The sequence below is a fragment of the Microtus oregoni genome, unplaced genomic scaffold, assembly GCF_018167655.1.
Source record: "Microtus oregoni isolate MIOR12 unplaced genomic scaffold, Mior012 000004F_ref0000308, whole genome shotgun sequence".
NCBI lineage: Eukaryota > Metazoa > Chordata > Mammalia > Rodentia > Cricetidae > Microtus > Microtus oregoni.
In genome coordinates, this window is record NW_024543063.1 from 44,539,949 (window position 1) to 44,554,333 (window position 14,385).

A 14,385-nucleotide genomic window follows, 5' to 3' on the forward strand; every position below is an offset into this window, starting at 1 on the left:
GGCCTCAGGTCTCACCTCGAGCCGAGGAGCTGTCTATATTTAACTGCAGCTGGGCTATGGAAGTCAGTTTTCTCCAATGGAGTAACACTCAGGGAAGGCCCTACACCCAGGGTAGTCAGCTAACACAAACTAGACTATGGGTTTCTAAAAATAGAGAGAATATGAAGTTGAGGGACAAGAAGGACAATTTGGGAGGAGTTGTAGGAGGGGATGAATGCAATCAAAATAGATGATGTGACATTCTCAAAGAATAAGTGAAAGTATTGTTTTTTAAAAAAAATTGAGGCTAGATATGGTGGAACATAACTTTAACCCAAGCACAGAGTTGGGAAGCAGACAGGTCTCTGAGTCTGAAGCGAGCCTGGTCTACATAGCGGGCTTCAGGTCAGCCAAGGCTATATAGTAAGACCTCTGAAGCAAAACAAAATAGAAATAGAAAAACAGTTCGAGATGGCAATTTTTAACTACAGTAATGTACATAGATTTGATCATTATATGCTGTATATTTATATACATACCTAATAAAATTGTGCCCCCCCAAAAAAAAGAAAAAAGAATTATGGGTATTCATTTCCATTTCATTAGTTTGGAATATATCTTCAGCCGTCTGTCTGTGTAACAGACGCATTGGCAACCCACTTTGGCATTGTGTAGTCTGGAAGGTCACCTATGACCTTTGGGCCTCCAGTTCCTACTCAGATGCTAAAGGATGACCCTGACTGAATACCCACTTTTCCTATCCAGGTCTAATGTTTATTACATAGATCTCTTAAGACTCTCAAAACCATGAATGCTGGAACTAGGGATGTGGTTCAATAGGTAAAGCTTTTGATGCACATATATAAGGTACAGGCTACAGATCCCCAGAACCCACATAAAAGCAGGACAAGGAGTGGCAGTCACCTGTAATCCCAACACTCAAGAGGCAGAGCCTGAAGATCCCCGGGACAGACTGACTAGCTAGACTCGCCTGACTCAGTGAGCTCTGGGTTCAGCAAGAAACCCTGCTTCTATACAAAGAAGAGAACAATTGAGGAAGGCACACTGTCAACTCCAGGCCTCCATACACATGCACATCCACACACGCACACACATGTGCACCCACACACACATGTCATTCCCACATATGCATGCAATGAAAGAGAACATAAAAAGTGAATACTACATACAATGACTTCGGAGGTTCTTGCCCCCAAATACAGCACAGTATCACAACCCAGACTCAGAATTCACGAGCAGCCTGTAAGCCCAACCACTCAACCTGGCTTTCCTCCTGCCAGCTCCATGTGGACCTGCGAGACCAACTAGGAGTCTTCTCTCTCAAAGGAAGACCCACCACCTCCTACATCTACATCATAGAGGAAAACATACCGAATGAAAAAGGCGAGTAGTGGGTGCCTCAGAAGGGTGACGGCTCTCAGAAGCTGGTTTGCCAGGGCCTCTCAGGACCAGATCACAGCTGGTGCTCGGTCACATCACCAGTAGCCCAGTGTCCTAAAAGGGGATGCTTTTCTTCTAGCCATAGTCTTCCTGGAGATGCATCCTAAACTGCTTCCTAATGGTAGCTTCTGTCTTCTGTTTACAGTCAAAAAAGCCCACACAGCCTCCCTGGTTGTTTCTCCTGGAGACACGGCTGAATTCGATGTCTTTTTCCACTCCAAGAAGATTGGGAGAATGACAGGCACCATCCACCTGTCGGTGATCAACAACCAGTATGAGGAGACCATGATTCAATTGGTGGGAGAAAGCTACGAGGATGACATCACCTTGGACAACATCCATGGGCTGACGGGTTCCGCTATCCTGGAGGGCCCGGATATGTCTGAGATCATAGAGATCGCTGAGGAAGGTGCCATGGAGGACTTGGGGGCAGGTGGGAGACACAGAAGTGAGGTCTTGGGGTGGGAATTCTGAAGCTGAGTTTACAATTCACTTTAAAGGAGTCAGCCATACTGTCAAATGCTTTTTGATAATGATTGTGATGTGAAATGTTCCCCGTGCAGAGTCCGACCCTAAGTGGAAGGTTCAGTGGTTTAGAGACCACGTGTCTTAAGCTTTAACACGCACGTGATCACCCAGGAATCAGATTCAAAAGTGGATGATGACCCTGGAGGGCAGGGCAGGTCTGTTAAGATCCTGAGAGACGTGACGTTGTCGGCTGCTGGCCTGCTCATCAAGCAGCCCACAGGAGCTTATCATAGTCCTGGAATGTACAACCTGGGGGTGAAATCAGAACTCTTTCTGGAACTGGTGTTTCCCTCCTGTTTGAAGCTGTGCAGTGGCATCGCTCTAGTCAGGATCAAACAGAAGCTGGCAGTAATCCAGGTCTAGAAACCAGATTCCATACCTTTATGGGATTCTCAGGCTTAGCAATAGAGGTATTCCAGAGAAAACTAAGTTCCAGATAAACAATCAATAGCTTTTAGTATATATATGTCCCCAAAGTATTGCATAGGACATGTTTATCATAAAGAATTACTCATTGTTTATTTCTAATTCAAATTTAATTGAGAATCCTATATTTTATCTAACAATCTAATATTTCATTATATTTTCCCACCAAACAAATGACATTAGGATCTTTATTTTCTCTTAAACAAATAGAAGAGCCAAGGTAGGTGGATAGATAGAACGGATGGATGGATGGATCGATGGATGGATGGTTAAATTGATCAATCCCTGGGAGGCAGGTACTTCTACCCAGGGATCCAAAGTTTTTCATGTATAACCATCCAAAGAGGAAAGGGTAACTGTGACTGAGATACAGTCTCTATCCAGATAGGCCTCCCTTACAAAGCAAGTTCTTCAAGGCGACAGGGAGGACTCACCAGCCTTCTGCTCTGCCCCCTAGCTGCCCTGTTGGATCACATCCAGTTCGGGTACTGCCACATTGGGAACAGCTACAACGTGAGCTTCACCATCACCAACCACAGCCAAGGGAATGTGGTTCGCTTCGAGTGGCCCCTTTTAGCTACGCTGTCTTTCTCCCCACAGGTAAGCAGAAGTCACTCACTGGGTTCCAGACTCCCTCTGGCCTAAGCCAACCCCCGTGTGATGGTCACCCCATCCTTGTGGGTGCATGGAATGGGACGCATGCATCTTGAACTAAGAAACTGCCCAGTAACCACCCCACACTCAGACCCAGTGCTTGAGGACACTGCTCAGGGCCCCGTGGTCTAAAAGGAGATTAACAAATCCTGCTGTGGGGAAGAACTTAAGGAAATCTCTGGAAGCCTGGATGAATGACTACCGGCCCTAGTTTCCTATTCCAGAGTGTAGCCCTGTGTCCCTCTGAGTATGGCCTTCAGAAGTGGCCTCAGCAAGACAAGAATGCTGCCTCATATCTGCAAATCCTAGCACATAGGAAGCTCAGGCAGAAATACTCCAAGTTCAAGACCAACCTGAGCTACATAGTGAGTTCCAAGCCAGCCTAGGCTCCTGATAGATTCCAACACCATCTCAGCCCAAATCCACCCCTACAGAAAACTAATCACACACTGTATCCCTTATCCAGTTCCAAGGCCTTGCCAAATTAATGCAGTCTTTCTTATCCACATTTGGCCTATGAGGATGCAGAGAGAGCATAATGGATGTAATAATCTAAGTGGCCAAGGACAGAGCTAGGCCTCCAGCAGCTCACTTACACTGTGCACTCCTGTATGTGCAGAGAGCACCCAAGCATATAGCTTAAGCAATCCAAAGCTTAATCAGTCTTTGCGGTCCAGAGGACGGAGGACTGTCATGTGTATGGTATGCATGTAGGTGGTGTTGGTTTGTATGTCTTTATCTACAATAAATCACAAATCCATTTATTCTACCAAATGGGATCTCCTTTACATCCAGTGTATTTGAGCAACTTAAAGCGTTTTCATGCCAGGGCTCCTTCATACTCTTAAACATTATTAAGAACTCTCAAAGAAGTTTTATCCATGTGAATTATAATAATTGATATAATTATGATAATTGATAAGGTATTAGAAATTAAAACTAGGAATTTTTTTTATTATTTGTATGTGTATGAGTATTTTGCCTGGATCTATGTCTATGCACCATGTGTGTGCCTGGTACCCACAGAGACCAGAAAAGGACATCATATCTCCTGGAACTAGAGTTACAGAGAGTTGTAAGCTGTCATATGCATGTTTAGAACAAACCTGGGTCCTCTAGAAAAAACAACCAGTGCTCTTAACCACTGACCCATCTCTCTAGTTCCCAAAATTAAGGATATTTTTAAACATACTTGTTTGAAAGTGTAATAGATCAACTATATTTTAATTCAAATACCATATTTTTATAAAAATAACTATATTTTCAAATATGTATGTGATAAGGGCAGAATCCTTCCACCGTTCTTGTTAAGATAGGCTCTTTCTTCTATGTTGCCCAGGCTAGCCTTGAGCTTCTCACTGTCCTGTCTCGGGCTCCTGGATATCTGTGTTATGAGCGGGCACTACCACACCCAGCCATTTTACATACTTATAAATGTCTTTAATATCTGGCTTAGTAAGAGTCATATGGGCTCTCTCCACTTCAGTCTAACTATGCATCGTCATCTTTAACTTCTAGTAAGTTCCACTGCACACTCGTGAGCAAAGGGGGGAGAAAGAATCCAGCAGCATCTCAGCATTAGAATGGAAGTTGTGTTCTACAGTACCCTCGAGAGAGCCTGGGGACACAGGGCTCATTAGATCACTTTCTAGAAACTAGTATACTGTATTGAGCCAGCTATTTGTATGAATCATAATGAGTATCAGGTGGTTGAGGGCGGCATTTGGAGTCATAGGGCTTGAGTTCAAACCCAGATCACTAGTGTCAAAGACCTTAAGCAGTTTTCAGGTTTTGTCATCTGTGAAGTGGGAGTGGTAGCTCTGGACCTCTCAGAGGGTGTCCTGGGGACTGGAAAAACTGCTCAAGAGTTTAGAATAGTACTTGAGGCAAGTAAGAGATTGGTAACTATTAATAATGCTCTTCTTATCATGTGTGTGCCTGTTTGTTTTGAGAGAAGGTCTATTCTGTAGCCCAGACTTGCCTGAAACATATTCTGTAGTCTAAACTGGCCTCGGACTCATGGCAAACGTAACTCACCCTCCCAAGTGCTAGGATTCATAGCATGAGCCACTGTGCCTCACTTTGTGATGACGTTTTAAAGAATCTCTTGTATGTATTTAAGTCAATCTCCTATATAGGCCTAGATCATGTATTTCGAGTCACCATCAGGCAGCAAAGAACCCTAGGATTGAATTCCCCAAAATATAAATACCAGACTTTTCCCTAGGTAGGCCATCTCCACCCTGGCTGCTCCAAGGACGTGGTGGTGACCCTGAAGTCAGATGTGCCCATCAGCCTGAAGAAGATGACTGTCAAGTGCACGCTTTCCAAGATCGTGTTTCAGCTCCCTGCAGACCAGGTCCCTGACTGGGATGACCGCATGCGCACAGTCAAGTGGGTGGATGCGCCCCGAAACACACCGGGGAACTTGACCACAAAACGAAAAGTGAGTATCCAGGGCACATGAAAAACAGACCGAGCCCAGTCCACCATGCTTAGATGCCTGCTGTTTTCAATTTCAGTGTCTCGATGTGGCAAAGAAAAAGGTTTGCATCTGACTTTAGTTCCAAAAGCGGCAAACTAAGTTTCCATACCCATCGCCCTCACTAACAACACACATAGTCTTAGTTGACAGATCAGCTGCAGTCTTGATAATGGCATCAGCAAGTTCTTTCTCCTTTTTCTTCAGAAAAGCCGTCGCTAGTCATCCTTTCCTGTTTCCATCAGGTGTCTGGACTTAGAGTAGTTAGAACTTTCGGTTCATGACGGGATCTCATCTTTGGCCCACAGATGCCCCTTGCATTTATTCTTTGCCATTTTCTTTTGAATTCTATGATAAACTAACCCATACCCATCAAGGGAACTAGGCCCTGAATACCTGTGTAGCTCTGGTCATTCCATTACTTTGTCTCCCTCCTAGAGGTAATCCCTATCCACGTCACTCCCTAGATGGATGGCTTGTTGACCTGAGCATTCTATAATTGCAACACAGCTCAGCCACTAGCTCAATCTTCTTTTTTTGTTTGTTTGTTTGTTTGTTTGTTTTTCGAGACAGGGTTTCTCTGTGGTTTTGGAGCCTGTCCTGGAACTAGCTCTTGTAGACCAGGCTGGTCTCGAACTCACAGAGATCCGCCTGCCTCTGCCTCCCAAGTGCTGGGATTAAAGGCGTGCGCCACCACCGCCCGGCTTTAGCTCGGTCTTCTTATTAACTAACTCTTACATCTTAAATTAACCCATTCCTGTTTTATATTTTACCACAAGGCTCATGGTTTACCGGTAAGGTTCAGGGCATCTGTTTTTCTCTCTCTACATCTCTGTTCAGATTTCCCACCTGGCTCTATTCTGCCCTGTCATAGGCCCAAAGAAGATTCTTTATTAGCCAATGGTAATAAAATATCTTTACAGCATATAAAGGGGAATTCCACATCAGCTATTGTATGTGATCATGGTTACATGTGGCTATTGTGAATCCACTTCACTACTGTATACATTCCAGTCTTTTTATCTTTTTCCCTGAAAGTTGAAATTTCAAATTTTTCTCTTACGGGCAGTATTTCTGTGCATGTTGGCATCCATGTTTACATTCCTACAAGTGGAGTCACTAAGTCAGGGGACATGTGAGCGCTCAGCCTTTCCAAACTCACTATACCAGTTTTCACTCTTACAGGAAAGGAGTTTTGTGAGCCACCTCCTTTCCAGCATTGGACTTTGTTAGACTTTTGGGAAGTTGGTTGATTGGTATGGTTGTTAGTTGGTTGGTTGTTGCTTGGTTGGTTGGTTGGATGTTGGTCTATTAGATGATCGGTTGGTTGGTTATTTGTGCTTTGTTGACTGGTTGGTTGGTTTGTTAGTTTATGGGATATTGGAGATAAGCCCACAGTCTCGTGAATCATAGGCAAGGCATTTTGGCTTTTATCATTTGTATAACTTGGAAATTTTCTGATTATGAACTTGATTATACTTTCCTAACTACTAATGAGGTTGGATAGCTCTTCATTTGAGTATTGACCATTCAGGTCAATTTTACATGAATGCCTTTTGTGCCTTTTGCCCATTTTTTTTTTTTGGTTACAGTGCTTATCCTTTGTTTAAGTTCTTTTTATTTTCAAGAAATTCCATTTGTGTTATGTGTCCATACATATTCTCAACAAATTTATAGCTTGACTTTTTTCTTTGTTTGTAGGTGAATGGCTGCTTGTTCAGTCCCAGACATCCAGACCCGAAATAATCACACAGAAACTGTATTAATTAAAACACTGCTTGGCCTATAAAATACTAGCTTATGCGTATTTCTAGATAGCTATTACATCTTAAATTAATTCATTTTTATTATTTTATGTTTTACCTTGAGGTTGTGGCCTACCGATAAAGTTCCAGCATCTGTCTCCTTTGGTGGCTACATGGCGTCTCCCTGACTTAACCTACTCTCTCTATATATCTCTTCCAGCCTGACTATATTCTGCACTGCCATAGACCCAAAGCAGCTTCTTTATTAACCTGTGGTAATAAAACATATTCACAACATACAGAGGGGAATCCCACATCATATGTTTTTTAAGATCTTTCTTAATTTTCATTCTGAATATGCATGTGTGGGTCAGGTGCCCTCAGTGGTCTGAAGAGGGCATCAGATCCCCTGGAGCTATGGTTACAGGTAATTGTGAGCCATCCAACATGGGTACTGGGAACAAAACTGAGATCCTCTGCAAGAGCAGCATTCACTCTTAACCACTAGGTTATCTCTCAAGTCCCTTTATGTTTTGATAAGCAAAAACTATTCTTAAGTTTTTAAAGATTTTTTATTTTTAGATTATGGATATATGTTTTGCCAGCTTGTATGTATGTGCACCATGTGCCTACAGTGCACACAGAAACCAGAGGAGGCTATCATATCAACTAGAGCTGGAGTTCCAGGTGGTGAGCTGTCATGTGGGTGTTGGAAATTGAACGTGGGTCCTCCGGAAGAGCAGCCAGTGCTCTTAGCCAATGAGCCATCTCTCCAGCATGGAAAATATCCTTAATTTTTATGAGGTCAAAGTTATCAGTTTTTTTGTTACTTTTATTACTTTTGTATCTTATTTTTAAATCCATTCCCCCCCCCATAATATATTCACCACTCTACGTATTTTTAAATCTGAGCTTTTCTTTTGGTACTTAAGCCTTTCATGCATGTGGAAATTCTGCCTGATGTGCAACAAGGCTCTAGTTTCTTGTGTTCAACTGAAATAACTGCCTTGCCAAGTTTGGTCAACCCTTCTACTCCCTTGTGATCTGCTGGGACTCTGTGTCATAGCCCAGTTTTATATGTGCCTGGATCATTTCTGTTCTCTGTTCCATTCTGTTGTCAGTTTGTCCATCCCAGAGACACTTTGACATTCGCTTAATTTCTATAGTTCCATAATCAGCCTTGATGTTTGGAGGGAAGTTCCCACCCCATTTGTTTTGGTCATTCTTAATCCTTTTATTCTCATGTATAATTTCTGGATCCATTTGCCACGTATTATTAAAAATCTGTAACAGAAATGTGGAATTGGATTGCAGCTCTCAGTCACTGGGGGAACAAATGACAATTTTAGATTATTAACTTGTCTTTCCTGTTAACAAGGTGCTTCTCTTTTCTAGGTCTTCTCTAAGACTTGCAACTATCCAGTCATCTAGTAGCAATAGAGTTTTTCCATTGTTTTCTTTAACATTCTTATTCAACTTCCTTTACTTTAGGATTTTTTACTGTGCAGTTATTTAATGCTTTTTAATTTGTTCTCGCATTAATTTTATTAAATTATTTTTTTCCTCCAAATTTTATGCAACTTTTCAAAAAATCATCTACAAGGGCTGGAAAGATGGCTCAGTGGTTAAGAGCACTGACTGCTCTTCCAGAGGTCCTGAGTTCAATTCCCAGCAACCACATGGTGGCTCACAACCATCTGTAATGAGATCTGGTGCCCTCTTCTGGCGTGCAGGCATACATGGAGGCAGAATGTTGTATACATAAGAAATAAATAAATAAATCTAAAAAAATCATCTACATATTTTAGATCTGTGGGGTTGCTGGTGATGCACTCCTTTAACTAATGGTTCCTGTTGTTTGCACTTTCCTTGATCCATCTCACCAAAAGTTTTCAAATCTCTGCACAACTAAACAATTCTGTTGGTCCTTTCCTTTTGCAATTTGTTTTCTGTTTAATTAATATCTGTTCTTTTAGCTATGGTTCTCTTTTCTCTATCCTTTGTTTTTGTCCTTGTTTTTGTTTCTGAGACAAGGTCTCTCTACATAGCCCTGACTATCCTGTAAATCACTGTGTAGATCCACCTGCCTCTGCCTCCTGAGTACTGGGATTAAAGGTGTGCATCACCATGCCCAGTTCCTCTGTCCTCTTTAGAGGCCATCTGACCCAAAACCCATGCCCACGTGATTCTAATCCTCTCAGTAATTACCTGTTGTTCAGTTGTTCTTTTTCATTCCGACCTATTGAAGGTTTGCCAGTCATGTCTCCCTACGCTGCATTTGTGGGTTCATATTCGTTTCCACGGGAGATTAAAGTAGTGTGCCAACCCCGTGTTCCTGTGGGCTGCTGGCTTTGCGCAGCTGAGGATGTGGCTGCCTTTGTTCCAGGTGATAGAGACAGACCCTGAGCCAGCGCACTCTATAGTAGAAGAAAACTACCGAGAGCTGCGGATCCAGATCAGTGCCAACGTGGACTTCGCGTCGTATCAGTGCCATACGAATGACGTGTTCTTTAAGGAAACACTGGTCTACCAGACCCGAGTGTTTGAGTAAGTCTCCGGAAGCTTAAGACGACCAGGAAAACTGTCATTAGGGGCTAAACAGTGGCATTTTGAAATTCTTTGTATCTTTACATAAATATTTTGCATCTTTTACAAAGAAAGTGCTTTGAACTGGAGAGATGACTCAGAGGTTAAAAGCACTGCCTGCTCTTCCATAGGTCCTGAATTTAATTCCCAGCAACCACATAGTGGCTCACAGCCATCTGTAATGAGATCCAGTGCCCTCTTCTGGCCTGCAGGCATACATGGAGGCAGAATGCTGTATACATAATAAATAAATAAATAAATAAATAAATAAATAAATCTGTTTTTTAAAAAAAGAAAGTACATTAATTGAGTGTATTCTGATGAAATTCCTTTTAAAAATTACTTTTTAAAAAGATTTTCAGCCAGGCATGGTAATGCACTCTGCAGGAGGCTGAGACCAGAAAATCTTGAGCTCCATCTATAATCCCCTATATAGAAGCAAGACTCTGTCTCAAAATGTGTTTTTTGAGACAGAGTCTCACTAAGTGTTTCTGCCTAGTCTGGAACTCACTATGTAGACCAGGCTGGCCTCAAACTCACGGAGACTAGCCTGCCTCTGTCTCTCAAGTACTGGGATTAAAGGTGTGCACGACACCTAGCTGTATTTGTTTTTAATCATTTTATTTTATATTTGCTTCTTGGCTGACATGTAATAATGTTACATATTTACAGGGTAGAGTGTGCTATTTCAATACAAGCATACAGTATGTAATGACTGGATCAAAATAATTAGAATTTCCATTCCTTAACATTTATCTGGAGGCAGAACCTTCAGACTCCTCTCCCCTAGTTCCTCATAAAGTATATGGGAGGCTTTTGTAGACTGTAGCACACTGACTTACTGCTCCTACTGCATTTTGATACCTTTTATCCAACCTCTCTCTGTCCATGCCTTCCCTTTGACCCGTCTCAGCTCCCAGTCATCATTATGCTACGCTCTTCTACTTTGAGATTAAATGTATTAACTTCCCCATGAGAGAGAGAAAACATGATACATGTCTTTGTCTGTTTTGTTCAGCATGATGTCTTCCAGCTCCGTCCATTTTGCTGAAAAGGACAGATTTATAGAAGACAGTAAAGAGGTTTCCCAAAATGAAACTGAAACTAGACCTACCACATGACCCAGCTAGCTCACTTCCAGGCATATGTCCGAAGGAAGGACAATCCACATGTCAAGGAGATGTTTGCTCTCCCGTGTGGACTCTTCATAGCAACCAGAGCTTCAGCCTGGGTGTCCACTGTCAAATGAATAAAGAAAATGTGACATACTCGTGTATATGCGCAAAAGAATATAGTTCAGACATTTTTCAAAAACCTTAAGAAATGAAGTGACTTGCCTTTGAAAAACAGTGCAGCCGGTACTCAGGCAGGGCAAAAATATGGACAGTACGTTCTGAAATCTGGTCCTGATCCACCCACAGGTTTGACCTCATTAACACAGGACATGTGCTGTTAGAATTCAACTGGACCTCAGAAGATACCTGCAAGGCAGTCAGCTTTGCCATGCCAGAAAATCAAGGTAAATTCAATGCCAGATAAACCCCAGGGCTTGACCCGAGTCACCTATTCATAGAAGGCCAGCTGTGCTGACAGGGCTTTCTAAGTAGTTAAGAGATGGCAGAGCATGGGCTTTGTGGGGTTTGCATAGCCATGTGGGCCTCTTCTCCTCCCGGATTCCTTCCCTCCAGATTGAAGGCTCATATCACTTATCACTAGGAATCTTATCTTCCTGTTCTCTACCTGGAAGATTTCAGACCACTTTAAAAACTGTCCTGGGGCTGGAGAAATACCCTAGCAGTTAAGAGCACTGGCTGCTTCTTGCAGAGGACTCGGGCTCAGTTCCCAGCATCCCCAAGGTGACTTACAACTGTTACTGCAGTTCCAGGGAATCTGACACCCCCTTCTGTTCCCTGTAGCACCAGAAACGCATGTGGTGCACATACATACACACATAAATCTTCTTTAAGAAAAAGAAAGAAAGAAAACCTAGTGAAAACTCTTGAGTTATTTTTCCAGAAAGAATATATACCTAGGCCAAAGTGTATAGCTTTTACACACAAAGCCACTAGCAAAGGGCCCCGCACCTGGCAGGTAAGTAAGGTGTCTGTTGTTGTTTCAGTTGTGGAGACTCACAGACTGTTCGAATGAGCCCTTACCCATGGACTCCCGCTTTGTAAACCCCTATGTTAGAGCAATGGTTCTCCACAAATTCTGTTCATAGCTCATCACCCTGATGCAGAAGATCCACAAACCCTTTCTTGACCTACCCTCTCTGAACCAAAAGGAAATAAACCTGAAAACACCATAAAATTAATGTGTTTTTCACAAGTCACCTGGGAAATGAGTTGGTTCCTTTCTACTGTGTCCAGGGTTAAGTATACCTGCTATAAGAGATGGGTCCCCAGATGTCAAAGAGAGTCCCTAAGCACTTGTGAGTGGCTGCCTCCCAGGACCACTGCAGACTGTCACTTTTTCTCCGTCATCCCTCAGGCTCCAGTCAGAAAGATCAGCTTAGTCAGGGCACGGGCAGCACCCTGGACAGCGCCTTGGACCCCTGGCCAGAAGTCTCTCCATCACCCTTCTCTGTGGAACCCTCCTCGGGCCTTGTGCCTGTTGGGAAGACTCAGAAGATCAAAGTGAAGTTCTCCCCGATGGACATTGGAGAGTTCGAAAGCACCCTGTACTGCCAGTAAGGAAATGTGTTCTCCAAGCCTCTAGCTCTTACCCTCCTCTTCCCTCCCACCTCTGTCCTTCCTTCCCACCCTAGTCACCTTGGAGCCTGGGAGTCTAAAAGGGCCAGCCTTTAGAGAAGAAGGAGAATGTTATCTAAGCCCCGCTTATCAACTTGCCCATTGCTTCCACCTGCCTACTGCTCCCTTCCCGGCCACGTTCAGTGCTCCACTGAATAAGAGTAATTAGCAACCAGGCACCTTCTACCCTTGGAGAAAGCTTCCTTCTCCATTCTCTGAGACTCCTCTATCTCGTATACAAAGTGAAAGCAGCAATCCTTATAATGTAGAATTATTTGGAATACTAAATGAGCTAATTTAAGCAGAGAACTTGGAGCAATGCCTGGCCCACAGTAGCACAATAAACAAAGATAGGAGGGGAATATGGGTTGGGGGAACTGGTCTGGTTTGGTGTCCAGTGAGAGAAAAATAAGCAAAGACATCAGTGCAAGTCCCAGATGTGGGAATTCTTCTGTAAGCCTTGTCCTAGGATGACAGAGACCTACATGTGCTGGCAGTTTGTGAGTCCCGTCTCCCACTGCAGAGACCTGTGCCACACTAGGGTCGCCTCTGCACGGCCTTGAGGCTGAATCTGTTCACGTGCATCCCAGTCTACAAGGGTCTTAGGATAATTTCTTTTTAGGATTTCCAGGTCCTTCTCTGTAATCTATTAGGTGCCCAGGAGTGGACCCAGAGTGTAAGCACTCCTTTTAGCATCTAATACTGATAGAAGGAAAAAACGTGGAGCCACATGTAAGTGCACAGAGGGACCGATACTCGGGATTCTCATACGCAAGCCACCCATCCATTTAACATTTAGTGAAGATGTACTATGTAGAGTTGCCAGTCAAGTCACATATGATTGTCGGTCAAGAAACGCCACCTGCTCATACAGAACTCACATTCTGCTGGACAGAATATCCATTTCCAACCCGCTAAGAAAGCAACAACAGATATAAAATCAAATTAAAATAACTTTGTCATTTCAGAATTCCCAACTTGCCATCAGGAGACCAAGGCCCTGCTCTGGTCACAAGAGGGCGAAGCGTCCTGCCATTCTGCCATTTTGACCTGAAGGAATCAGACTATATCAGTGGTCATCGGCGCAACCCAGAGCTCCGAGGACCAGGCTCTGGGCCTCTCGATCCTAACACCCGAGTGATCGAGTTCACTAGTGTGGGTATAGGAGGAAAGAATCTCCGGTGAGTCATGTGGGTTGGCATTGGCTGCACTCATACCCATCTGTCCTTCTAAAGAACTCAGAGAAAGAATTCAGAGAGGCCAGCTATACCGATACCTAGACATGGCTTTGATGTCCCGAGGTTTGCTCTAGAGATATAATATCGGAGAACTGGTGCATGAATGAAGCTGGATCCTGTGTCAATAATTTTGACAGAGGGGGAGTTTTTGGTATGTTTGTGTGTGTGTCTGTGTGTGTGTGTGTGTGTGTGTATTGGTTATGAGCCTAGCCTTTAATGGCTGAGCCATCCTGTAAGAGATGGCTTAGCAGTTAAGAGCTCTGCCTGCTCTTCCTGAGTTCAATTTCCAGCAACCACATGGTGGCTCACAGTCCTCTGTAATGAGATCTGGTGCCCCCTTGAGGAAGAGACCTGGTCAGTTGTCCTCATCAACTTAAACAATGAAACCCAGTATACAAACAAGTTCAACAGAACTACCATATACAGGTGTCGATGAATGCTTCAGCATTTCTAGGACATATATACATATACATGTGTGTGAAATGAAATATATATATATATATATATATTTGTATATATGTATAAAAGTGTATTCC

General features: G+C 43.3%; 1 protein-coding gene across 1 annotated transcript in view; it reads left to right on the forward strand.

Moving 5' to 3' along the window:
* Hydin (HYDIN axonemal central pair apparatus protein) overlaps nucleotides 1–14,385 on the forward strand; it is a 291,897-nt gene that overhangs the window by 247,163 nt on the left and 30,349 nt on the right. Inside the window, exons 62-69 of the mRNA XM_041650001.1 lie at nucleotides 1,281–1,383; nucleotides 1,586–1,873; nucleotides 2,852–2,994; nucleotides 5,276–5,494; nucleotides 9,662–9,822; nucleotides 11,283–11,380; nucleotides 12,352–12,550; nucleotides 13,580–13,792. Coding sequence (XP_041505935.1) covers nucleotides 1,281–1,383; nucleotides 1,586–1,873; nucleotides 2,852–2,994; nucleotides 5,276–5,494; nucleotides 9,662–9,822; nucleotides 11,283–11,380; nucleotides 12,352–12,550; nucleotides 13,580–13,792 — 1,424 coding nt within the window. The remainder of the gene's footprint in view (nucleotides 1–1,280; nucleotides 1,384–1,585; nucleotides 1,874–2,851; nucleotides 2,995–5,275; nucleotides 5,495–9,661; nucleotides 9,823–11,282; nucleotides 11,381–12,351; nucleotides 12,551–13,579; nucleotides 13,793–14,385) is intronic.